The sequence below is a fragment of the Pyrgilauda ruficollis genome, unplaced genomic scaffold, assembly GCF_017590135.1.
Source record: "Pyrgilauda ruficollis isolate IOZ18807 unplaced genomic scaffold, ASM1759013v1 scaffold48, whole genome shotgun sequence".
Taxonomy (NCBI): domain Eukaryota; kingdom Metazoa; phylum Chordata; class Aves; order Passeriformes; family Passeridae; genus Pyrgilauda; species Pyrgilauda ruficollis.
The window spans coordinates 8,570,334-8,596,278 of NW_024526377.1; the positions used below are offsets into that span (position 1 = coordinate 8,570,334).

Genomic DNA, 25,945 nt, shown 5'->3' on the forward strand with positions numbered 1-25,945 from the left:
CCACTGCACCAGGAGAGGAACACCAAAGCACTTCAACACAGGTTTTCAACTTCTACTCTATTCCTTAATAAAACAATTTCAAACAGGAAATATTGGGCCACCATAATTTCTTTGTGGGGGAATGATTTAATGGTTATGGAGATAAATTAATCTGTTTGCAGACCTTCTTTAAAAGAAATTGGAAGGTAATGCTGGGGATTAGGCTTTTTTTTGGGTTCTTTTTTTTCTCTCTCAGGGAATTTTCTTCCCATTTATTCCCTAAGAGATAATGAATGGACTGTACTTAAAAACAAAAAAAAATAGCTGGGTGTCTTGGAATTCTGTTAATTTGTTGTTGTTGTTTGGGTTTTGTTATTGCTGCTATTGTTGCTTTTTTGTCTACATATATATATATATATGTGCATTCTAGTAAAAAACTGTTATTCCTTTACCCACATCTTTGCCTGAAAACCCCCAAATTTACAATAATTTAGAGGGAGGGAGCCATCTTTTCCATTCCAGGAAGATTCCCACCTTCCTTGGCAGACACCTGTCTCCTAACCCAGCAGTTCTTGGTGCCCAATGTTGGGCCTCAGGGCACTGAGAGGAAATGGTGAAAAGGGAATAAGAGTTTCTGGCTAACCTAATTTTGTGTGCTGAACACAGAAACCTCCTCTGGCACCATGTGGTCTGACTTACCCTGGTTTGGCTGGCACATGGTTGTGGCTACATTTTGTGCTCCCATTTGCAGCTCATCTAAACATGGATCCTAGGACTAAGGCTACTGTGGCTGTTATCCAGTTTGCACAACAGATCAATAAGGTGAGCAAATCCTGGATTTTAAGCTTTCTCTGGAATGTGGACACATGGCTGTACAACTATGACAGGCTAAGTTCATGTCTGTGGGGTTTCATTAATAATGGTGCCCATTGTGAGGAAGCAATACAGGGGGAGTTTATCCCCAATCCTTCATCCATTTCTTTGGATGTACCCCAGCACCTTCCAAAGGGTTCAAATTTTTTTCTAGATGCTGATATCATACAATGGCTGCTGTTGCTGATAGGCCTAATCTATTTAGCATTTAGAGATAAGGTGGGACTGTCCTGGGTAACCACCCTGACATCTCCCCCAGAGAACAGGGATGGTGCCCCACAGCCTGACCCTGCCCCACTGCCCATCTCAGGAATGAAGCACCCAGACTGGATGGGGGTCTGCAAGGAGACAGGCTGGGTGCTGAGGGAATACTGCTCCCCAGCTGGTGGGAAGCCCCCTCTCTCCCTGCCTCAAAGAGGGAAAGTCTGATGGTGCAGCCATGGAACCAGAGACATTCCAGCTGTCCAGGCTCCAGCTGAACCATCCCTGAGCCAGGACACAGGTATTGATCAGGTGTTTGTGAGGGAGCCAGGGTCCCTTCTTGTCTGGGAGCAGCTTTTAATGAGTGTTAAGAGAGAGGATTGTTCAGAGACAGAATGCAGGATCACCACCACAGAATGCCCTGGCAGACCACTGAGGATGGGATCCAACAGCTGAGAGAAGTGCCAGTACTGGAGGTACTTTCTGGGAGGGATGGACAGCACAGTAACAACCCTGACAAGGTCAGGTGCAAGGGCAAATGTTGTAAGCCTGGCACATCCAGGGCCACCCCAGTACTCCAGCTTCATGGCAACACTGAATGGGGAGGAAACCTGAGAGACAGTGGGTTCCACAGCCAGCAAACTCAGGAATTTTGAGAGCACAGTCCATAGCCCAATGCAGGCTCCCATCCTCACTGTGGTTAGGAGTCTCAAAGAGAAGAATGTTGACCAAAAGAAAAGGCACTACTGTTCTAGGTGGTCTCTATTTGTTTTTGAAAACTCAGGGCAAATAGAATATTAGAGATTTTTCATTCTAGTGACAGTTGTACTTCAGTGGTCAGACATCATTCAAACAATACTTTTACTATAAATTTCAACAGAAACCAGATTCCTCTCCTGTCTTCATAACCTAACTTTTGCAGGACTATTTATTAGAAGCCAAGAGAGTTTGTCTGAAGAGTCACTTAAGCTACAGTGCTATGGCTGCAGATAAAAGCTCCCAGTTATCTCAGCATGTCTCACATTCTCTTTGCAATACAAAAACCTCTTCCCCATTGAAAAATGAACTTACCTTCCCTGTGGCAGTAGAATATTATTTACACCTCCTAATTTGACATTTATTTTTAAGCAAAGGTTGGACAGAGTTTGTGGTGTTGTTCTTTGGACGTTTTTCATCTGCACACACTGAGTGGCCATTCCCAGCACCGTGTCACCAACGCGCTTCACCTCCGCTGCAGAATGAGAAAAACAAAAAAAAAAGATTTGCAAATTGCAAATCAAACCACGCAGGAGACTTGAATTCAGTGCCAATTAACTACACCTGGAGTTTTAGCAAAGTGGTGCTCAGCTTAAAGGAGCACAATGAAACCTATCCCCCAAACCCACCCAGCCTCCAGAACCTCCCCCAGTTCTGCTCTGCTCCACCTAACCAGGTCCTAAATGCAATAACTAAAGGCACTGTTGGCTTATATTAACTAAGATTTTTAAAATTAATTCTTATTTTACAATTGTAGCATTATATCATCAGCTTTGGCTAATGATGTGGGCAGTGTGGATAATATTAGGATATTGAGCACTTGTTGCATTATTAAACACTGGAACAGTAACACAAACCCAGCAGTAAAGGGCTGAGCAATATTCAGCCAAGCAGTTTATCAGTTCTTCACTGCAAGTTTATCACTTGCATAGAAAAGCGGCCAGCTTAGCAGACAATGGTGCATAAAAACTCCAAGAAACTCACTAAGTACTGTACAATTCCAAAGGTTAAATCAAATCCTATTGTTAACAACAAAATCGAGACTTTTAGAGATCCACATACTCTTACACTCAGGGAAGAAATTTAGACTCCAAGACTGGCTCAGAAAAGATGAACCCCCTTTTTGGCAACAGGAGAGGGTGGGAAGAAAAGACAAGACTGTGGATAAAGAAATGCAGGGTATGGAAGAGCGTAGGGAGAAAATAAGGAGAAATGATTAGAGGGGGCAGAAATAACTATAATTAAAGATAATGACAAAGAAAGACAATCAGAGTGGTACCACATCCTCTCAGTGGTTAAGCAGAGGAAAAGAATTCCCTTTTAATGCCAAACAGGAACAGTAAAAATGTCATTTTGCACTGAATTCCTATTGTACAAATTAGAGATCAGCCACCTCCTTTGCAGGCTGAATTCAAGGGTGGGGGGAAAAAGTACTGCTTCCTTAAGGTTCCTTGCTTAATCTCTTTTCATCTTGTAAGAGATTAATATTAAAGATGGAAATTTATTTTGTGCTATATTAACATGGTGAGGGATGGGATAAAACAAATCTGCAGCTGCTTGGTAGATCTGATCCACCAGAGAAAAGTCCAGGTAGCTATGGGAGAAAAACAGTGGCTGCTGCTCCAGCTGGGCAAGGTAAGTGAAAAATGAGGGAGACAGGACAGGAAAAAAAGCAGTCCTGCCTTTAGGAAGAGCTGGAAAATGTATGGTTTATGTAAAACATACTAAAACCCATGTGTGTATGCCATGTAAAATGCACCAACTGTCAGTGTTTCCAAAAAAACATTTAGGTTGCTGAATTTTCACTTTCTGTGCACCCCTATCCTTGCAACCCAAGTTAAAAAATTAAAATTCAAAGAAAAATAGGCAGAAATCTCTTACACTCAACATTTTTTGCCAAAGGGAGATTGTTTGAGTAAGCAAAGCTGTTCTAAAAGGTACAGAGTTCTTGAAGTCATTACTTCTTCAGTCACTTGGAATTTTCAGCACACAAGTTTTATTAATTGTATTATAATCCACTGGCTATCCATGTCAATCTCACCAAACCCTGTGTTGCCTTTCTCAAATGCAACCAGCAGGGAGAATGGGAAAATAACAAATTAAAAGCATAGAGAACATACTGAAAACAATTAGGCCTTAATATAAAAAAACCAGCACAAGAAAAATAACAAAATTGATTTACAGCCCAAAATTAATTCCAGCCCTAACTGGAATTTATAGAGTTAAACCAGCATTAAACCTCTCACAAAAAACACACAAAACTGTGACTGAAATGCACCATTTCCACTCACTGACCATAGACTGGTGTTTTTCCTGGCAAAATGACCACGACAAGCTGCAGCCCAGTGTAAGTGTTCTTGAGGTGTCTGAACATGGGCTCCACACTGTCGGCTCCCTGGGCGTATTTACAGAAGCAGGGCTGCCCCTGGATTGGCATTCCAGCATCCCTGGAAATCTTCCTCAGCTGCTCTGTGAAGGACCTGGGCAAAGCACATAAATATATTACATTATCAGGTAGTCAAAGCCCATCTTGATTTTTGATCTTATTTTTGATGGAACAATCCTGTTAAACTTGCAGAATTGTGCTGTCCAAAAAGCTGGGAATTTAACCCCATGTGCATCTTTAATTGACAATGCCTGTGTAGTCACTGAAGACAAGACATGAAATATGCTGTATAAATAACACCATTAATAAAAAAACCTCATTTCCAAAGCAAATTCTACCTTATTTCTATGGGAAATACAGGATAAAATACTTTTTGCAATAATGACAATTTGGCATAGCCTGCTCTAACATAATTCCATGTTACCACCACAAAAAGGGCTGGAGTTACTCCTTTTTTTCCTCATGATGAAAGCAACCAACAGAAATTACCAGCAATTGTCTCAGTGAATTGCTTTAGCATCCATAATAATGCACAATGTCATAGATAGCAGAGAAAATGTGTGTCCTGGAGGTGAAGGCAAACCTTCTCCTAGGCTGGTGAAGAAAAAGTCACCCTTTGATGGAAGTGGTTGGATATGGACACAACCTAATTTCTTCAGAGGCTTCCACCTGAAAGCCTTTTTACCCCACTGATAAGAGCCCTTTTTGTTAAGTTGGAGTGGATACCCCCCTCCAGTTGTCTAAAACATTGCTCATCTCCACCACAGGGTGCCGGGGTACCACTGACTGAGAGGGTGTGAGATTTAGCTTCTTCCAAACCTGTTGTTAACTTGCATGAATCATAACAGCCTGTGAGCTTCAGCCCTGAGGCTCCTTGCAGAAAATGGCTGTTTCCTCTGGAAAACAAGCACCCACTACAGCAGAGTCAGTGGCAGAACATCTCCCCATCCCTGGAAGTGTTCAAGGCCAGGCTGGATGAGGCTTGGAGCAACCTGGTCTAGGGGAAGGTGTCCCTGCCCATGGCAGAGGGGTTGGAACAAGATGATCTTCCAACCCAAACCCTTCTGTGATTTCAACATTCAAGTCTGAAAAAAGTCAGGGTTTGAGCCTTTTTAAGCCCATCTAGAAGGACAGTGCCTATGAGGAAAGGTTCTCTCTGTTCTCAAGAGGTAAAGCAGGATGATTTTGAAGACTTTTAGAGCATTTGAAGGTGTTTACTCTGATGAATCAGCAGCATTCGAGTTCCAACTTGATCAACAAGATGTAACAAGAGACCACAAGATGGAACAGGATGCAGGCATTTTCCTGGCTTGAAGCAATGCCCTTTCACAGTAAATACAAACTCATTCTAAGCCATCCAAATAATTTTATTTTGGCTCATTATGTTGAAGACTTCTGCCTATTTCTCAAAACTGAGTAACTTGGCTTACACAGCATTTCCACTAGAAGCAACATCATGGAAGGGAAACTTCTCTGGCAGCCCAGTTCCTGACATGTGCCTGAAGAGAAAAGTCCCTCCCTTCCTCACACAATGGGCAGTAAAAAGATTCCCACTGTTTGCTCATCAGTTGTTAGGGAAAAATTCCCAAGCTGTTTAGCAAACCATGTGAAGGAACAGTGCCATGGCAATGCCCCTGGTGTGAGCAATCCCTGCCTTGCATTCACCTCCCAGAGAGCAGCTGAGTCACTGCCAGGGCAGCTCCACAGGCTGCACTTGTCCATGCATGAAGGGAAAGCAGCAGCACGTGGAAGGAGGGACCAGACATGGATCTGGGCCTGCACACCTTCCCTGAGCCAATGGCAGATGTCACTGTAACAACAGTCCTTGAACAATCATGTCCCATCCAAAGACAAAGAAACCAAATCTGAAAGTTTCATTGAAACACTTAAAGTCAACAGAACAACCAGTCCTACTCATCTAGCAAATACAGCAACTTGCACATTCCAGAAACTCTGAAGAGGAAAAGGTTTTGGACAAAAAAATTCCTTTTAAAGAAATTCTGCATGAATAGATCTACTTCATATAACCAGGAAAGGAACCTAAGAGAACACACATGTTAGCTGTCACTCCTGAGAAACACTCAGTGATAAACACCCATCATTACATCATTTCTGCTATCTTAAACACTGTCCTGAGACCTCACTGGTCAGAAACCTGCCATAAAGCATAAATGGTTTTCCTTAAGTCTGATTTGGAGGATTTCCTGATGTTGGCATTGAAATTAGACTGGCATCATTCAAAACACAAAGAGACAGAAGATGTATTGCCACATGTTAAACAATTTAACCAAAAATATTTTCTTAATAAAAGTGAAATCATGACATTTGCATCCTTAATGAATGATAAAATCACCACCTTACACAACACTTACTTCAGATGAACTTCAGTGCACTGGCGCTGGGGAGCAAAGCAGGCAATTGCCCAAACCTTTATTTCAATTCCAGTGTGAAATTGTTTATTCCTCATGTCCCAGACACCTTGCACTGGTGTAGCAATTGCTTTATTCTGGAAGTGGAAGGTAAAAATTAAACATTAATGCCAAACTTGACTGATACTGAACAAAAATTAGCTTTGCTTCTACTTCCCTCCAAGTGGCAGGTGATTTATACTCTCAGGTGGCTCTCTGCCCTGTACAAACATCCATCCATCTGATAATAATCATTTTATCACTGTAGCAAGACAGCTTCTTAGCCAGGTGAAAAAAAAACCTCACATTGTTCATTTTTATTGCTGATCATTGCCTTTGGTTGTATTTATCAGCAGCAAATAGAAATTATATATGGAAAGTAAGATTCATGCTTGGTATGGAACATTAACAAGAACCTAAATTTCTACAGTGACTTTACAACTGCTCAGTGAACTTTCCAAGGGAAAGTTAATTTAAGTACTGTGAATATTTTACATCATTAAGTGGAGGCAAATAGTGCTTCAATGTCACTCACATTACTCCAGAAAAAATGTGAACAAGATGAGAAAGGTGATCAGTTATTCAACTTGGACCTGCCCAACATTTTTATTTCTCCCACCAAGCAGATATTACTGGGATGGATTATCTAGAGGACAAGGGGTGTAATAAAGCAGCTAAAGTAATTCTGGTGATGTTAATTACCTTAATAAATACTGATAGATGCTTTAGACAAGTTACCATGATATCTTCCTTCTCACCTAGCAACAACTAAAGCTTCTGGGCATTTTTCAGGACACACACATGAATCTGATAATGGATTTTGCAAAGAGTTGTGTGTGCTGAAGGCAGTGCCTCTCGCCATCTGCCATTAAATTCCCCCAATCTGCTGGTGCCAGAATAGTTCATGAAAGCAGTTCTCTAATCAGGGTCAGGCCTGGGGTACCTTAACCTGCCAGTGAAGGGAAGTTTGAGCTAATTTTTTGCCTGAGCCATCTGAAGAATTTTAGGCAGGAAACTCAAAATCCTCTCCCATTATGGGTTTGGAGGCACCAGTCTTTTGTGCACAGAGACAGAATTATGTTCAGCTGGCAATGCATGATCTGAAGAGATTCATCAAAAGCCTCCACAAATGAAATTATCCCAGCTATTAAAGCTTTCATCTTGCAACAAGTCCCAGTATATAACTGATGGAAAACCCTGTTTCTCAAGCTTTTTAAAAAAGATATCACAGGAGAAAGATTATGTCAGAAGGGCCATCTGAAAAGCCATTGTAAAATAAAAACCTGTGGGTAAATATTCCAAACAGGAAGTGATGGCTCTGGGAAAGGACATGCTGATAGAGATGATACCTCAAGACAACCGCCCTAAACACAATTGCTCCACTCAAAATATTCAAAACCAACCAGAAGTTCAGGAATATTTCAGCATATTTTCAAATACATACAGTGATAATTGAAATGGTCTTTGTTCTTCCCCATACACATTGATTTGAACCACTATTTGCAGGCTGTTTCTTGCAACACACAATGAAAGAGTGTTTGAGGGAGAAAAAAAGCTTTTTTAACTCAGCTTTACTTTCTGAAATAAACAGCAATTAAAAGAGATGCAAATCAGCCAATACCTTTAAGGGCTTTGAGAAGCTAAATTCAAATTCTGAACAATACATCCATGGCAGCCCTTGATTGCACACAACACAATTAATTTGAAATAACCACATTACAGAGGCCATCACAGCTGGTGCTGGAAGCCACCACAGAGTGTACAGAACCCATTGGACATACCCTGCCTCCATAGAGGATTGAGGGAGGCTGAAGGACTCTGCCAGTCACATCTGTCATTTCATCCTTGACCATGATGCCAAACTCTCGGACGTAAGGGTCTGTGTTGAAACTGGCGCTCCGCATCTGAAATGATCAAAATGTACAAAACCAAGCCCATGACCTGTGTGCAGTGCACAAACACATCAGCACCTGCTAAAGGTGAGCAAAATTAAGCCCATTCCTACACCTGCCTCGTGTTTGACACGACACTCACCAATTTGCTGATCTCTTCCTGCCGGTCCGGAGCTGATCTGGCAGTGGCTCGAATCATAGTGGAAGTTTGATTGTCAGTGAGTTTCTTTATGCATCTTTGTCCTGCCACTATGTTGCACACCTGAAATATCCCCACAGAAAGAAAATTAAACACAGTGCAGCTGTTGTTTCATGGCTTTTCTTTCACTGATGCACCACTGAATTTCTCAGCATTCGGCTGCTCAAAAAATGGTTTGCCAAGGGTTTGAACCCTTTTTCTCTCTGACTTCCTTCCCCCAGCCCCAAAATACAGAATTCTCTATGAATTTACTTGCCTCTAGAGGAAGGTATGTGTGTTTCTGCTCCTGTCCAACTTGTAAACATGGAAGGTGAGGGTAGCGTAAAACCAATTTATGCCTGTCCTTAAAATACTGAGCTACAGTGCATTCAACTGTTTGTCCATTCTCCTGCTGAAGTGGGAATCTGTTGGAATGCAAACACGGAAAGCAGCTATTACTTCATGCAAAATACCTCCCCCACAGCTCCTCAGTACATTTCTTGGCACAAGTTAAGCTCATTGAAGGAGGATGAAACAAAGCCCAAACAATTAAAGACCAGATTCAGATACTCATCAGTTATCTTCTTGTAAAAAGCTGGTATCAGTTTTGTTCCTTATATTGCTTCCTTAAAAATGGGAATCACTGTCTCCATATTCAAGTTATCTGCAAATCTCTGGTTGGTAGTTAAAAAGAAACTTTATTTCCAGAGGAAAAAGAGATTGCAAATAAGCAACATCAGGAGGCTGATCCAAACTGGCACTACTTTTCTCTTCCAGTTGTGGGAAACATCAGGCTACAAACAGGACAGACACCCGGTCCTTTCAATTTTAAAGAAATCCATAAATGACAGAAAAAACCCCACCCAACCAAAAAAACCTCAAAGATCTAAAGGAGAGCATTTGGTTCAAATGCCATGATACTCATTATAGTATAAAAATAGAACAAAACAACAGCAAAATTGGGAAAATACTTTGAGGTATATTTAAGGGTATTAACCAAAGAAAGCATCATTTTTCAAAGTAATTTTTCCCACCTCACTAAGTCAGGCAAGGTATTTTTCCAGCCTGATATCAAACACATGCTCAAAAAGCAGAAAAATACTACCTGAGATCAAACATATGCTTAAAAAGAAGGAAAATACTTTACGTTTGGTGACTTGCTGGTCGTCTGGTGACATTGCACACTCTGTACTTCCTTTTCATTTGTCCACAGTGTGTTATCTCCACCTTCAGACCTAAAAATTGGACAGCACAAATGACCATTTCTCCAAAATCAAGGTGTCAGTCCTGAACTGCTACACAAGACCAGTTAAACAGTGTAATAAAGCCATTCTAATTAGCCCCAAAGGGCAGCCCAGACAGAACTCAAACAGCAATTTACAGTCTTAAAATTCAAAACTCCTGAGTTTCAGCCAAAGTTCAACACAGAATTTCAGAGACAAGATGAAATCCCAAAGGCCCCAGAGCTCACAGATGACACTGAGCACATTCTGCAAATTCCAGTGCTGTACCTCTAAGGAAGCCCAGGATGGGGAAAGGACAAAAAGGGCACACAAGCTCCTTGAAACAAAACCCCTTATTTATACTTTCTGTCTAAACATATGGGGTCTGTAAGACCTCCAACTCTTGCAGGCCTGCCTGAGCTAATGAACTGGGGATGTGGGTGGAGTGGAATCCCCAAACAGCCTCTCTAGGAGCTCATGGGAATGAGGCCACAGTGAAGCAATTTGGTGCCTGAATATCATTTCAAACTCAGGATTTATTTATACTTTTCTTGCTAACTTCTACTTGGGCAAAGATAATTTGTTGATTTTTTTGGAAACATGAAAGGAAGATGCAGGATAGATTTATGGATTTATTCTTTTTTAAGTTGCTTGCTTTCTGCCAAGAGTATCAGGAAGGAAGGATCTCCATTTTGCAGAGGAAGCCTTCAGTGAACAAAACCAGTAAGATTTCTTCCTCCTGTTCTCTTTGATTCAGTCACTACAACTAGAATAACTTGTTATTTACTTTCAGGACAGTATATGCAGGACAGATACCTAAGTATGCAGAAACACACTGCTAAATTATTAGTAAAATCTGAAATATGAAAAACCTGGTATCAGTAATTGGAAAAAATTGAGATTGGGTAATCAACAAAACATGAAATCCAAGTCTTTGTAAACATTTAGAAATCATCAGATTAGGAACTGGAATATTTCTGTAATGAAACTGGGATTGGTACTACTGATAGGTTTCAAAAGCAAAAAATATGAAATTTTTGTCTCCCATAAGGAGAAAATATTAGAACACATAGTGGTAACACATCAGACAGAATAAAGCAGCTGTACATAATTTCCTTATTACCTTTTATTTCTTTGGTAAACTTTACCCTTTGGGAATCTGTCAGAGGTTTTTGTTGTTCTTCAATACTTTTGAAGTCCAGAACTTCACAGACAAACTCAATAACTGGCTGTGCTTTGTAAAATGCAGTTGCAGACACTGCAGACAAAAACAGTAATGGTGTGTTACAACAATACAGAGACAAATTACAGAGACAAATTTGTTACAACAAATTCTTAGGAAATCCAAGAAATGGAACTAAGTTTTTGCCTTTCCTTTAAGGAGCAAGAAGAAATAAGAAAATACTTCCTAGTACCTACCATCAATATTTAGCATCATTTTCCATAATGAAGGTCTGACTGACTGATGGAAGCCAAACCAAACTTCTCTGCCCCCACCCAAAGGATTTGAGCACCCTTCTGATGCTGTAAAGAAAGATCTCCCCACAGGAGTATACCTGCAAGAAACCAAATAAATTAACATCAGTAAACTAAAGCAAAAATTGCAATAAAGTCATAACTTGCCATGATACTCATTATAGTATAAAAATAGAACAAAACAACAGCAAAATTGGGAAAATACTTTGAGGTATATTTAAGGGTATTAACCAAAGAAAGCATCATTTTTCAAAGTAATTTTTCCCACCTCACTAAGTCAGGCAAGGTATTTTTCCAGCCTGATATCAAACACATGCTCAAAAAGCAGAAAAATACTACCTGAGATCAAACATATGCTTAAAAAGAAGGAAAATACTTTACGTTTGGTGACTTGCTGGTCGTCTGGTGACATTGCACACTCTGTACTTCCTTTTCATTTGTCCACAGTGTGTTATCTCCACCTTCAGACCTAAAAATTGGACAGCACAAATGACCATTTCTCCAAAATCAAGGTGTCAGTCCTGAACTGCTACACAAGACCAGTTAAACAGTGTAATAAAGCCATTCTAATTAGCCCCAAAGGGCAGCCCAGACAGAACTCAAACAGCAATTTACAGTCTTAAAATTCAAAACTCCTGAGTTTCAGCCAAAGTTCAACACAGAATTTCAGAGACAAGATGAAATCCCAAAGGCCCCAGAGCTCACAGATGACACTGAGCACATTCTGCAAATTCCAGTGCTGTACCTCTAAGGAAGCCCAGGATGGGGAAAGGACAAAAAGGGCACACAAGCTCCTTGAAACAAAACCCCTTATTTATACTTTCTGTCTAAACATATGGGGTCTGTAAGACCTCCAACTCTTGCAGGCCTGCCTGAGCTAATGAACTGGGGATGTGGGTGGAGTGGAATCCCCAAACAGCCTCTCTAGGAGCTCATGGGAATGAGGCCACAGTGAAGCAATTTGGTGCCTGAATATCATTTCAAACTCAGGATTTATTTATACTTTTCTTGCTAACTTCTACTTGGGCAAAGATAATTTGTTGATTTTTTTTGGAAACATGAAAGGAAGATGCAGGATAGATTTATGGATTTATTCTTTTTTAAGTTGCTTGCTTTCTGCCAAGAGTATCAGGAAGGAAGGATCTCCATTTTGCAGAGGAAGCCTTCAGTGAACAAAACCAGTAAGATTTCTTCCTCCTGTTCTCTTTGATTCAGTCACTACAACTAGAATAACTTGTTATTTACTTTCAGGACAGTATATGCAGGACAGATACCTAAGTATGCAGAAACACACTGCTAAATTATTAGTAAAATCTGAAATATGAAAAACCTGGTATCAGTAATTGGAAAAAATTGAGATTGGGTAATCAACAAAACATGAAATCCAAGTCTTTGTAAACATTTAGAAATCATCAGATTAGGAACTGGAATATTTCTGTAATGAAACTGGGATTGGTACTACTGATAGGTTTCAAAAGCAAAAAATATGAAATTTTTGTCTCCCATAAGGAGAAAATATTAGAACACATAGTGGTAACACATCAGACAGAATAAAGCAGCTGTACATAATTTCCTTATTACCTTTTATTTCTTTGGTAAACTTTACCCTTTGGGAATCTGTCAGAGGTTTTTGTTGTTCTTCAATACTTTTGAAGTCCAGAACTTCACAGACAAACTCAATAACTGGCTGTGCTTTGTAAAATGCAGTTGCAGACACTGCAGACAAAAACATTAATGGTGTGTTACAACAATACAGAGGAAATTCTTAGGAAATCCAAGAAATGGAACTAAGTTTTTGCCTTTCCTTTAAGGAGCAAGAAAAAACAAGAAAATACTTCCTAGTACCTACCATCAATATTTAGCATCATTTTCCATAATGAAGGTCTGACTGACTGATGGAAGCCAAACCAAACTTCTCTGCCCCCACCCAAAGGATTTGAGCACCCTTCTGATGCTGTAAAGAAAGATCTCCCCACAGGAGTATACCTGCAAGAAACCAAATAAATTAACATCAGTAAACTAAAGCAAAAATTGCAATAAAGTCATAACTAATGCAAACTCCTTTTCACAAAAGTACAGAAATGTCAGTGTTTAAAATCACCAACAATCTGAGATTCCTGGCAAAACTCAGGTTACACCTCTCAAAACCCAGCTTGTTACAGTAAGAAACTGGCTACTACTCAGGTATAGATTTAATATATCTACTAATTCCAACAAAAAAAAAAAAAGCATTAATAACTTTTTATTTGTATTCTTTTAAAACTTCAGCTGTGCCTCCCTAAGAAAATAATTTCAAGTCTCTGCTATTAAAACACCAAGGTAACAATCTCTCCCCATACTCTGAATTATAGACATGATGTGAGGGTAAGTAAGTGATTTAACAATTCCTGATCCATCTTGCATCTTGATAATTAAGTACTGAAAACTCAATAGCAAACAAATCATATCCAGATCCAATGTGCTCCTCTGAATAAAGGTATCTGATATTCTGGGCTGTTTTCTGTGCTGTAAAACCTGATTAAAGTAATTGTATGGCTTTCTATCCTAAATTTGAGGATAAAGTCAACATAAGACATGTCTATTTTAAGACACTTACATAAATTTAACTCGTATTACCTGTTTAGAGCTACAATATGGGAAAGTTCAGCCCTACTAAACTTTTGTTCTTTCCTTTCTAATTAAATATAATTTGCACAGTGGTCTTAAGTGACTTGTGTCACTGCAGCAGAATTAAGCCCAGTATCTCTGGGGTGTGACTGACAATGCTGTAGGTCCCACTTGAAAAACAAAGAAATAATTTCCAAGTTTTCCTTTCTTATCAAAATATCCACACGGGGTGACATTAATGTCCCCCTAGCACGGCAACCTTTATACAAAATTGGCAATAAACATGCAAGGACACACCGGAACGGGGTAAGAAGTTGTTATAAATCCACCCTTCCACATCTTCAAGCACTTCCCACTTGGAGAGAGCCTCCTTCTCCAAGGCTAGAGAGGGAAGAGGGAGATGGCAGAGCCCCCCTGACCTGGGGGCACACAACCATGGGGCCAGCCTGACATCTCTGGGGCAAAGCTCTTGTGTCCAGGCTGGAGGCTCCTGCTCCCACCAGGCGACCAGGGAAGCACCGATGACCTCTTGCCACTGCCACACAGCCACAGCTGCCACACAGACTGCCCAAAGAGCCACCAAAGCTCCCAAGTCACACCTGAAGCACCTCAAGGGCTTCCCCTCACCTCATGGAAGGCAAGTGCCTCATGACCACATCCAGGGCCTGGATGGTCTCAAACGGGACGCTCGGCAGGCGGCCAGAGAGAGCATCATGCAAAGCCTGCAAGCTCACACAGGACATCCACTTGATGGCCACCTTAAATATTCTGTCCTTTCCTTCTCCTGGCAGCGTGACCTCCAGCTCCACCTGCAACAATGCCAAACAACAAACCAAGATGATTCTTTCCATTGGAAGGGGGGAATCAGAAGGGACAATGGATTCCTCTGAATGACGCCACGAAACAGGGGAGGAGACAAAAAGCAAGGATGAAGCAACACCATGCATTAGCTACAGCCTCTTTTTACAGCTCCATCTTCCCCAAAGGGTATTTCAGAAGCCTGGAGTGCCTCCCAGCTGGCAGCTATCTCCTCTGTGAGGCAACACAGGAATTTGGAGGCGCTCATATCAACGGGGAGGTCTTGGTGAAGATGCCATAACCTGATTTCAGATCCCTGACACGCCCCAGCGCATCGCTGCTCGTGTCAGCTCCTGCATTCCTAAAATAAAGCATGGGTGTCACCACCTGCCAAGATCCATGAATTTCTGGTATTTGCTCTCGAGAGCACCAGAGTGCTTTACATACTGTTGCTGCAGACACAGCACAAACAAGAGAAGAAAGGAGCTTTAAAAGAGAGGAAAAAAATTATCGATCAACCAAACAAAACAGAAAACCCACAAAAGCCACCAAGCCAAAACTGTTACTCTCAAAGTAAGAAAAGAAAGAATAAACTACAACTCCAAGTGCTAGTGATGGTATCAGGTAGGAAACAGGGGCACTTCTTTGCCATGGTATGCCCTACTTTGAATTTTTTTGTCTAAAAAACTGTGGCAAACTACATTGTGGTAAATTACTTCAGCCAATTACTTGTAATTATTTGTAATGCTGATTTCTCCTCTTTCTTAAAACAAAGGAAGTCTGAGCACCAAAGTTCTTAAGCCAACTAAAATTAAGGCTTGTCTGAAATGATCAGGAGGTCTGGGAGTGACTACAAGAAATAACACGATCAGAGTATCCTTTATGCTGGATACAAACAAAAACATTGCATTTTGCTCTGCTAGGGAGCTTGCAATATAAATCTAAGAGGCATTCACTCAAGAGGCAAGCTGTAATTAGCGAAAATAATAGGTGGCTAACAGCAAACTAATATCTGCCAGCATTTGGTCTCTTGCAACAATTTGCTTCTCTGGTCCAAAAATAGGAAGGAAATATAAAACACAAATAAGAAGTCTTCCCATGTGCCCCCAAAAATGAGTTGACCATCTATAGCAGGCACACAGAATTAATATTGCAGCTGAATCTCTCCTCCAGCACAAACATCATTCCCCAGGGAGACTGGAGCACAGGAAGGAGCTGCACAGCTGCAGGAGGGCAATGGGAACTGAGTCTAATCCTGGGGTCACTGCTGTGAGCCTGGCCCAGGTCAGCCCTGCTGAAAGCTGTGCAAAGAAACTTTGCTGTGGTCTTCAGCTCACACAGGCTGCAAGCTTTCCATGAGGTCTTTTTTCCACCACACCATCAAAAAGTCTTCAACTTGCATCTCATTTACAGCAGATGGAAGATGTCTGTCACACCTGACCTGTATTTTCCTTTAAACCTCTCCTCCAACTCAAGTTTCATCATTCCTGCTGGAGCAACCTGGTCCAGTGGAAGGTGTCCCAGCCCATGGCAGGGCTTGGAGCAGGGTGGCCTTACAAGTCCCTACCCAGCCAAACCACTGCATACTTATTCCCAATACTGCTAATACACAACTCATCTGATTATTGAATGCTTTGGTGCCCTTAATCTAACAAAAACAAAAAAAAAAAAGAATTTACTTTTTCTCCTCTCCTGGTATCAATTTACAAAACTCCATCACCACGATGGAATGGGAGATGAAGAGCAACCTGTGCTGCAGTACCCTTGTCCCCAGTGGAAATAAAAGGCCCAGGACTGAAGAATTTCTATTCCAGGTGCCCAACTGCAAATACCAGTAAAAGTTAGCAGAGCTGTGACTGTTGAATTTGGCCCAAAACAGTTTTTGCTGCTGGGTCTAACTCCAAATGAGTTAATTAGGAGTCATTGCTAAAATAGTAGGGTTTAAATAAAACTTTTCTGTTTTCTTTTTCTTTTTCTTTTTTTTTTTTAATTAAATATCTCACCCTATTAAAAAAATCATGAAAATATTTTTAAAAAATGTCCCTAATCCACATACCACATAGAAAAGTTCACATATACTTTTTGGCACTGCTAATCAGAATTTTTCCTCACTCAGTAGTATTTTATTTATCCCACTCTGTACTTCTAAGGACAAATGAACACTCTCATGTTTGGCAAAGTAAGCAAAATATGAAAAAATTAGGACAAAGTAGTTTTAGATGGGAATTTTACTATGACCTTTAATATTAGGGATAAATCCTAAAGCAAAATACAAGATTTGTTTTCTTCTCTATCCCCAAATAAATGTCAGGATGCTACCTGGTCAACCCACTGCTAAATTGCAACAGAGTTGACAATTTTGCAGCTAAGGGAGATAAATGAAAGGGATTTTACTATCAGGATGTGAACAATCATTAAGCCTGTACAAAAATTTCAAAGCTATTCTTAAAAAGAATAGGTCTTGAAGCTGATGTGGTCTGAATGATTCACACAAATCAGCATTTTCACTGTTAAAAAAAAAAAAATTGCACCTGACCATGTGTTTCTGAGGAATTCTTAGTATTTCTTCTTCTCCATAAAATAAATGCAACACCACATGATTATTTTATCATGCTCTGAGCATACAATGTACCTTTTCTCCATTAATCCAAGAGCTTTTCCTTCCCAGGGATTCAGAGGAAAACAGATTAACAACAAACTGTGGATGTAGGCAAGAGCTCTGCTTCTGTCATGTGCAGAGTCTTTAGCAGCATTTCAGAAAGACAAACTCAGAGAGGTAAGTTTGTGGCCACAGACAGGATTAACATTTTCCTTCTGGAAAAGGGAATACCAGCAGGATTTCTGTACCAAACTACTGCTCTGTTCATTCCTAATTACTGTTTTTCTAATAAAAGACTAATGAAGATGTAGGTTAAAATTGATCAGTTGCCTTTGAATCTTGCTAGGTGAGAAAGCTTCCAAGCTCAGGTAAAGTTAAATTCCAGCTTTTAATGTAGAAGGATATTTTAGGAATACACAAGTAAAGCAGGAATTGAATACAAGGCTGCTGTTAGAGGTGACCTGGGCATTTGCTGTGTAGAACCTACAGGGAAAGAGGAGACTTAGTACCTTCCTACCTTGACAGTGTTCTAAACACTTCTTTCTTCTCAATATGTACAAGTGAAAACTAAGAAAATACCATGTTAATATTTACATACTCCATATTTGTTCTAAAAGGTCTAAAAAACTGAAGAAATTAAAGAGTGAAAATAAAGTACACTAAGGGAGAAATGAAATCAGATTTGGTAACCATGAAAGCCAAGCAGGAAAGTATTTATATAGAAGAAAAAGTTGTAAAAGAAGCAGAGCTGCCAGCAAGTACAAAAAAAAACCAAGCCCAGAACAACCTCTACAACAAGAGATGAGGACAGAGTGCATTAATTAACTTAAAAGAGCAACAGGAAGAGAAAAACTTTGGCAATTTGGTGTCAGCCCTCTGGTTAGCATCAGCTTTTCCACTACCAATGCATACTGCAAGTCAATTAAGATCTTCCACAGATTAATCATTGTATGTTCATTAACCTTTTCAATATTATCCTAAATGTAATCAGATGTGCAGGAAACTTGCTACATTTGCTATGTACGGAACAGTAAAAAAAAAAGAAAAACACTAAAGAAAGCTAATCTAATCATGCTGGAGGAAAGTCTTAATACCTACAAGCTTTATAGTGGTTTAAATCATGCTTAAACCAATTTAGCACCATGTAAAAATTTCCTTCATTAAGCTAAATTTCCCCACATCTCATTTAAAAGAGCTTAAGATTTATCTCTGTTAGCTCTTTCCTCCAGGGTAACGTTAATATATGTGGAGCAGAACAAGTGACAAAGTCCTATAACCATGGGAAAGAGGGGAAAAATGGGAGTTTATTCAAAGTTGTGAGCTTAGACATGAGCCACAGATGAAACCACCTGAAACTACCTCGTGCTAAATTCCACTACAAACACCCTCCCCAGCGAGCACCCCCTCCAAATGATGACTGCTCTGGCAGGACTGGGAATGGATGAGATGATTTCTTGGGTGAGATGTTCCTTCTGTGCCTGTGCCTGCTGACCAGACAGGACTCTGCTCCTGATGCTTTGGATTTTAAAGCCCACACACACTGAAATGGTGAAACTGAGGTCTAGGGACAGTGTGGCAGCAGGAAATGCTCCTGATGTCCCAATTCCTTTGTGTCTGTGCAAACCAACAGTGTAACCTACACCTGGGAAAAGGCTGTCTTGGAAAATTTTGTTAACTCTGTCCCACTCAAAATGGTTATCAGAGCAAGGAGGGTCAACTTGCATCTCATGAAGTCTCATTATATCTAAGGTTTAATTTGATCCCTGTTTATCATGTATAAATAATCCATTCCTCATTTACCTTTACTTATTAAATGCAGAACTTCATATTTGTCATAAGGTAAACTCTAATTCACCCATAATTTGTAAAGTATTATAAGGCAACTCCACATATATCCAGAGCTGTTCAAACCCCTAAGAGATTCTCATCAAGTATTCTTCCACCTTTGCAAATACTTTGCAGTCTTGTGTGTCAAACCTGTAGGAACTGGAATATTGTATGTGAAAGCAAGGGAAAAAAAACCACTAAGACTATTAGTGATTCCTTATAGTTTTCCCAGACATTGCTTTATCAGTTAATGAAAAGTAATTAACACTGGAGTAGAGTCTGACCTTTACTGCATGGCATTCACTTAAACAGATTGGGAGAAAATAAAAATTACACATATGAGATTAAGAGCTTGATTCAGGCAGAACTATTAACTACAACACAGTCATCCAATATGAGACAGCAAACAACAGCCTGAACTATTCTATAGCTGCTGAATTTCAGAGGGTCTGAGAGGTTCCCAGTTTCCACATTTCTCTCTATTTCTCTCCCCCCTTATGTTTTATTTTTGTCTAAAACTGTAATCAACTCCCAGGAGATAGAACAGTCCTCCCAGCAGAAGGGGACTACTGCAGTACCAGCAATGACTGTGCCCTCCCTCAGGGGCTCACCTCAACCTAAAAAGGCACAGAAAATTCAATCTGGTGTTAGATCACAGATGCATAGGTTCAATTACTTTCTAGAGCTTGTGTGTTTGCATGTTCCAACAGAGTCCCTTCCACTCCAGCAGTCAATGGGCACAGGAGCAGCCACAACCAGAGCCCAGAGAAGTCACTGCCCCAGCAGGAGCTGGCAAACACAACCCCAGTCCTCTCCAGCTGCCCCAGGACAAAGATTGCATGTCTTAACCTGTGCAGTGTAAATTAATTTGGCTCTCAGTCATCAAGGATTAGGGAGGAGAGGTTCCAATACAGGCAACAGAGAGATGGAGGAGCTTCTTTCAGCTACTGATAGTGAGAATAAGCTTAGAGTGGGCCTTGACGAGATTAGTGAGGTGACACAACAGCTTCTTGCTGCCCAGACCTCCTCTCTCCCACACTCAACTGTGCTCTCCCTTTTTCCCTAGTACCACTCTGGAGACTGTCTGCTGTCTGGGGCAGCTGATCCAGCTCCCTAAAGCAGCAGACACCAGTGGGGAGAAAAAGAGGGAGGAATGAAGGGATATAGAACAGGGAGTGACCACTGGGATAGCAGCAAGCTCACACTTGTGTCCTGGCTAAGCACACCCTGAGCACAGCAACAACAATAGAGACATCTATTGCAGAAACAGAAAATCAGTTTCTATTAGTTATTAGAAATATTCTGAAAACACCACATTAAAATCTCAAGAATTTCTTCTATTTAAAACTTACTTTATCTCTCCCAATGGGAAGTGGCATGGCTGTATAAAGGTTTTTTCTTCCATCAAACACTGGCTTGCGATCCCCAAAAATCTGGGTTTTAAAGTGCTGAACCATATGCTCCACTATTTCTCTGAAAATGCAAAAAGATTAAGTTAATCCAACTTTTTACTTGAATGTTAAGAGGCAGACAAGTACTAACACTAATATTTACCAACAGAGGCATTAGGTAAATGAAAGTGTTCTCCACTCCTGTCTATTAAAGGCAAGATTTGTTTGACTGATCTGAACTGAAAGCAACCTTTTCACAGACTAAACTGTTTTCTTAAAACTGCTATTTTTAGGGTTTTTTTCAGATTTAAACTTTCCTTCCTCTTTTGTGTGACCTACTGGAAGTAGTGAAGTGAAAGCTCATGCTCTCTCAAGCTCAAAACAAGAAGTGCCTGATAGATCTGGGGCTTCAACTCCCCAGTCCTACAGCCCTTTCTGCAGAGGACCCTGGACCAAAACCTCAGCAGCCTGAGAAGCTTTCAAAAATATTATTATCCCAGCTTAGAGCCCCAATGTCAGGACAGCAGTTCATGCCAATAATGATAGCAAAATGTTTTGCAGCTCCCTGAGAAAATTAATTTTTAAATGCATTTTTTTTCATATACACAACAAAACTGGGATCCATCCAACAAAATTGGTTATGTCCACTCAGTGGAGCTGCGAATATTAACAGTATACATCCATTTAAAAGTAGCTGGAATTAGGTTCCATTTTTGTATGAACAGGGAAACCACTCACACAGCCCCTGTCAAACCACAGTGTTTACACACTGGTCATCCAAAGCAGCTCAGCAGTCAGTGAGAGGTCAGCTGGAATAACAACATTTTTTGATGTCAAAGGTCTTTTGGTTCCAATGTCGCAGAGAGACATCCCTCAGTCTACCTGTATTACCCAAAATCCATCAGCAGGCTGCAATCTTAGCACACAGTCAGGGGCAAAAGGGCACTAAGAGGTTGAAGTGGCACAGAAAAGAAACCACTGCTCCTCCAGCACTGCTGACAACCAGCAGTTCACAGATGCTGCAGGTGACTCCTCATGCACCCTGACTTGGCAAGGTAATTAACCCAGCACTCAGGTAGGTATTACTGCAAGTAGTACTGCAAAATTTGAGATAAAACTGAACTCACTCAAGAAAATAACTGAGAGTGCTTTAATTAGCAATTTCTTTGCTGTGTCCCAAGGTTTATCTTAAGATATGGCCACTGAAAGAAACTCTGACCTCCTGCAAAGCATGACTCAAACCTGACCCAGTAATATCTGCCTCAGGTCTGCAGGGTCTGATTGAATAAGTACATAACTGGGAGGGTGGGAGGAAGGAGGTATTTTTCAACCTTGAGTTTGAGCATGGAAACCCCACTCTCCTCCTGAGCAAGTTCTTCCGATTGTAAACTGCTTTATACAAAAAAATGAACACTTCCACTTGATTTATGTTTTCAAGCTTCAAACCACATCCACAATTAGCAATGGTGCTTCTCAGCTGTGGGTGGAGATATTTTTAAGAAAAATAAGTTATTTTCTCCATGCAGAGTTAAAAGAAGAGTTATTTACCACTTCACTAACTTCAGCCCTTTGGGATGACTGTTCTACCAAGCTCATGTAAGCTCACCAAGAACCCTGGGCTGGCAACTGCAGGCAGATTTCACCTTGCACAAATCTTCAAAAATTAAATTGAGAGCACCCAGAGTGTAGAACTAAACTCACACTGCCCAACTCTGCCTGTCCAACCACTCAAACAGATCTGGCCTTTCTGCCACACGTACAGAGTTGTAGACAGACTGTATTAATTCAGGAGCACCTTGTCCCAACTGTGTGTTTTCCAGTCCTGCTCCAGCTCATGTCTCAGTGTGGAACTTGCATCTACACTGGAAACACCCTGCAGTGGGGTCTGCAGGGTCACAGTACAACTGGAATAAAACTGAAGAACAAAGCTGCCACAGATGAGGGAGTAGAGCAAAAAATAAAACCTCCCTCTCTCCTTTCTAGAGGCTATATATCATATAAAGCAATTATAAAAACTACTTACTATATACATGTGAATTATATAACCAAAACACTAGAAACCTGTAAGATAGTTATAAAAAAACATTTCAGAATTGGATTACATGTGCATCCTGCATAATATTACACATATATATATTTGCACACACAGAAATACAGGTATAGACATAGGACCAAAAGGTCACAGCTCACAAAAACCCAGGTGCAGGTGAGTACAGGTACATCTACAGAATAGAGCAGTAAGCACTCAAAAGAAACAAAACACACTTCAGTATGTGAATCCAAATTGTATTCTTACCACACTGCCCTGAGAAACATCCACCACACCACTGCTGAATGCATCTATGGCATCTCTGCTCACTGCAAAAGGCATTTCATCTGTGTAGATCTGTACCTGCTCCTGTCTTTCTAGTGACAAAAACTGCTTTAGGTTTTGTGGCAAGCACCCCCACACTGGACTGTAAGGGAGGTGCTCACACAGAAAACACACATGAGCTGGGCAGCACTTGGCTCCCAAAGGAGCTGCAGAGGAAATCTGGATCAGCCAGCAGCAGCTGGCAGAGCTGGAGTGGTGGCAGGGACAGCAGTTCAGGAAAGAAAAACTCTCACAGCTCCCCTTATGAAAAAAAGTGAGTGCTGCAAGTGTTTTGCAGGGCTCCAATGCAGGAAGAGCATCTCAGTGAAATCAGCTGTTGCCCTTGGGCAAGAAGACAGTTCAGCTTCCTGCACTCAACAACAGTGTTTGCTTTTAAAATTAACCTCAGCTCTTGACTAGCTGAAAAATTAAACTAATAATAGATCACCACAGGAAGTATAAAAAACCAGGGCAGCAAAGCACAGTGATGCTGCTTTGTGAAAACACTATCATTACTAACTCCTCAGTGTAACAATGGAGAATGCCCTCAGGTTTATTAACTCACATTAGGAAAACTATGGCTTTGGGTGGCTTTTTTGACTCCACACTGTTTATTCTCATGACAGCTTGTTCCACCCATGTCACCTTTTTTAACAAGGAAAGGCTTTGCTCTTGAATACATAAACAGGCCATTCCAATCCTCTCCAGTCAAGGTGCAGTTATGATGATGACACTTGTGGTTTCCAGCTGGTGCCAAGTCTCATTCTCAAGTTTCACTTCTGGCAACGCCGCTTCTTTTTCAAGTCAATGAAGTTGCACACTCCAACACAGCACAGGTGCACAGGTGCCAAATGCAAGACCTGGCTGCTTGTTTCCCTGGACAGCTGATCCATGTTTTCACCTTGCTATCTGTTTCAGGAGCATAGTTTTCCCTTATATAGAGTCTACTGATGAAGGATCATTTCTTACCTGCTTTAGTAACTCCATAATCCTCTCCCACAAACAAACGGGTTTTGCCTCCTCTTGTAAGCAGGGAAAGGTGGGAAAACAATCTGGTAACACCAGCTCCCTGCTGAAGGACTTCAGCCAATTACACTCCAATATTTAACCAGGTAATAAGAAGTCATTTTTATCAAGTTGGCTTATACTGACCCAGCTTCAATAGAACTAATACAGCTTATCCATCTGCCACCAGTGGCTTCAATCAGCAGCATCTTAAGATTCTGACACAATCAATCCAAGCAAAGATTTGGAGGGGAAAAAGAGTATATACATATCCTATTAATTGAAGTGATCAGTACAATCACTGATTAAAGCCAGACATCTTTCCAGACATCAGTGAGGGCACCTGGCTCCAGCTTTCTCAAAGTAAAACAAGACTGCAAATAAACTGAGGAAAGGCAAAGTGCAGTGTTACCTGTTAACTCTTCTAGGACATTTTTCTGGCTTTATATCCAATTCATAATGGTAGATATCTATTTTAGGAATGTCCATTTCAAAGAAGTTGGCCTGCAGTTTGATTGTTCTCCCAGAAGTGCCAAAATCTGGTCGAGGAGGAGGTTTAAAGGCATATCCCTGTATTGGTGGTGGCAATGGGGGAGGAGGTGTCAGCACTGCAAAAGAGAGAAAGCACAACTTAGCCATCAGCTGTCTCAAATTTACATTTCAGCAAATTTACAGGCTATTGGACCAGTGAAGCCCTGCACATTTAAACCATGACTCTTTTTAAACAACCAAAATAATTTTTAAAAAAGCCTAAACCCTGCTTTCAGGAGACCATGAATTCTATTTTCTCTTTCTTTCTCATGCTGTTCACAATTTGTTGTATTTCACAGCCCCAGTTACTGAAAAAAAAAACCTTGAAATCAGTTGTATTTTCCTATACAACAAGTCAGCTGGGGAGGAATTTCACAGACCAAGCAGGAAAGCAAGAACCAAGCTCTTTCTTGCAGGGAAGAATCTTAATTTTAAAACAGATCTACCCACATTAATTTGCGCAAACACCTATGAAATGGGGTTTACACCACTTTCCTCCGTGCTGTAGCTCTCTGCAAAATCCTGTATAAGAAATAAACTGTATCCTACTGCTTCCTTCACACAGAAAACAGAGCAAATACTCTACTGTTGCTGTGCTCAATTCTTGAGCTCAAACATCAGCTGTTGCTCAGACAATGTGAAGCAGAAGCACAAAGGCTGCTTGCTGTTGTTTCAATCCAGGAAAGTCCATTAAAAATCCACAGAGAAGTGTGTAAGGGACCAACTTGAGTACTCAAAACTTCTGCAGCCTCAGTGCTCAGGTATGCTGCGTTCTGGAGCAACAACACTTGCAGCAAAATCTTCACATGTGAAATAACTCAGGAGGTTTCTCATTACTTATGTAAGAATCCAGGTGTGGTTTCTTAAGATTATCAAATTCAGTTCTCTGCTAGCACCAGAAACAATTCTCATCCCTTCATTAACAAATCTGTCACCACTTTTCCACCCTGGCTTTCTCTGCTGAAAGCTGTTCCAGAACTGTGATGCTCCAATGCTCAGAAAACGTCCTTCCACTATTATTTTTTTTTTTGGCAGGTTATAGTCAGTGGCTTTCATACTGAGTACTCCTGACTGTACTTCTAGATTTAAAACAAGCACCCATTTAATACTAAATCCAAGGCTATACTCCTTCTGTTAGTCCCTGCTCATAAATCAGGCTTCATCATTCTCATCCTTCCAGTGATTTTTCCTGGAGAAGACTAAGTGATAACCACACTGGTACTTCCACCTCTCAACTGGAAAAGGCAGATTAATGAGCCCTAAACTGCCTTTGCCTGCTGTACCACTGCCTTGTAAAGGCCATCCAGTGACCACTCAGGGCAGGTGCACCCATTTCAGTTGCCTACGATCATCTCCCAATTCCCTATGATCTCCCAGATATATTGTCTTTAATAAATCTACTTTTCTAATCAATATCTATTAACCTGCTGCTTTCTGAATGTTGCTCAGATTCTCCTTTTCC

The 25,945-nt window shown here is 40.8% G+C and overlaps 1 protein-coding gene across 2 annotated transcripts in view; it reads right to left on the reverse strand.

Annotated features, from left to right (window-relative positions):
• Positions 1-25,945, reverse strand: part of AGO2 (argonaute RISC catalytic component 2) — a 61,328-nt gene that overhangs the window by 16,678 nt on the left and 18,705 nt on the right. The window contains exons 2-13 of one of the 2 annotated variants that reach the window (XM_041479151.1): positions 24,365-24,560; positions 20,556-20,676; positions 14,607-14,788; positions 13,222-13,358; positions 12,954-13,088; positions 11,754-11,841; positions 8,951-9,098; positions 8,638-8,757; positions 8,385-8,507; positions 6,568-6,701; positions 4,105-4,289; positions 2,125-2,284 (exon numbers count right to left, since the gene is read on the reverse strand). In XM_041479151.1, the coding sequence (XP_041335085.1) occupies positions 2,125-2,284; positions 4,105-4,289; positions 6,568-6,701; positions 8,385-8,507; positions 8,638-8,757; positions 8,951-9,098; positions 11,754-11,841; positions 12,954-13,088; positions 13,222-13,358; positions 14,607-14,788; positions 20,556-20,676; positions 24,365-24,560 (1,729 nt within the window). Of the gene's footprint in view, positions 1-2,124; positions 2,285-4,104; positions 4,290-6,567; positions 6,702-8,384; positions 8,508-8,637; positions 8,758-8,950; positions 9,099-9,820; positions 9,909-11,019; positions 11,155-11,315; positions 11,449-11,753; positions 11,842-12,953; positions 13,089-13,221; positions 13,359-14,606; positions 14,789-20,555; positions 20,677-24,364; positions 24,561-25,945 lie in introns of those variants that run through there. The other variant, XM_041479150.1, reaches the window with a different exon arrangement.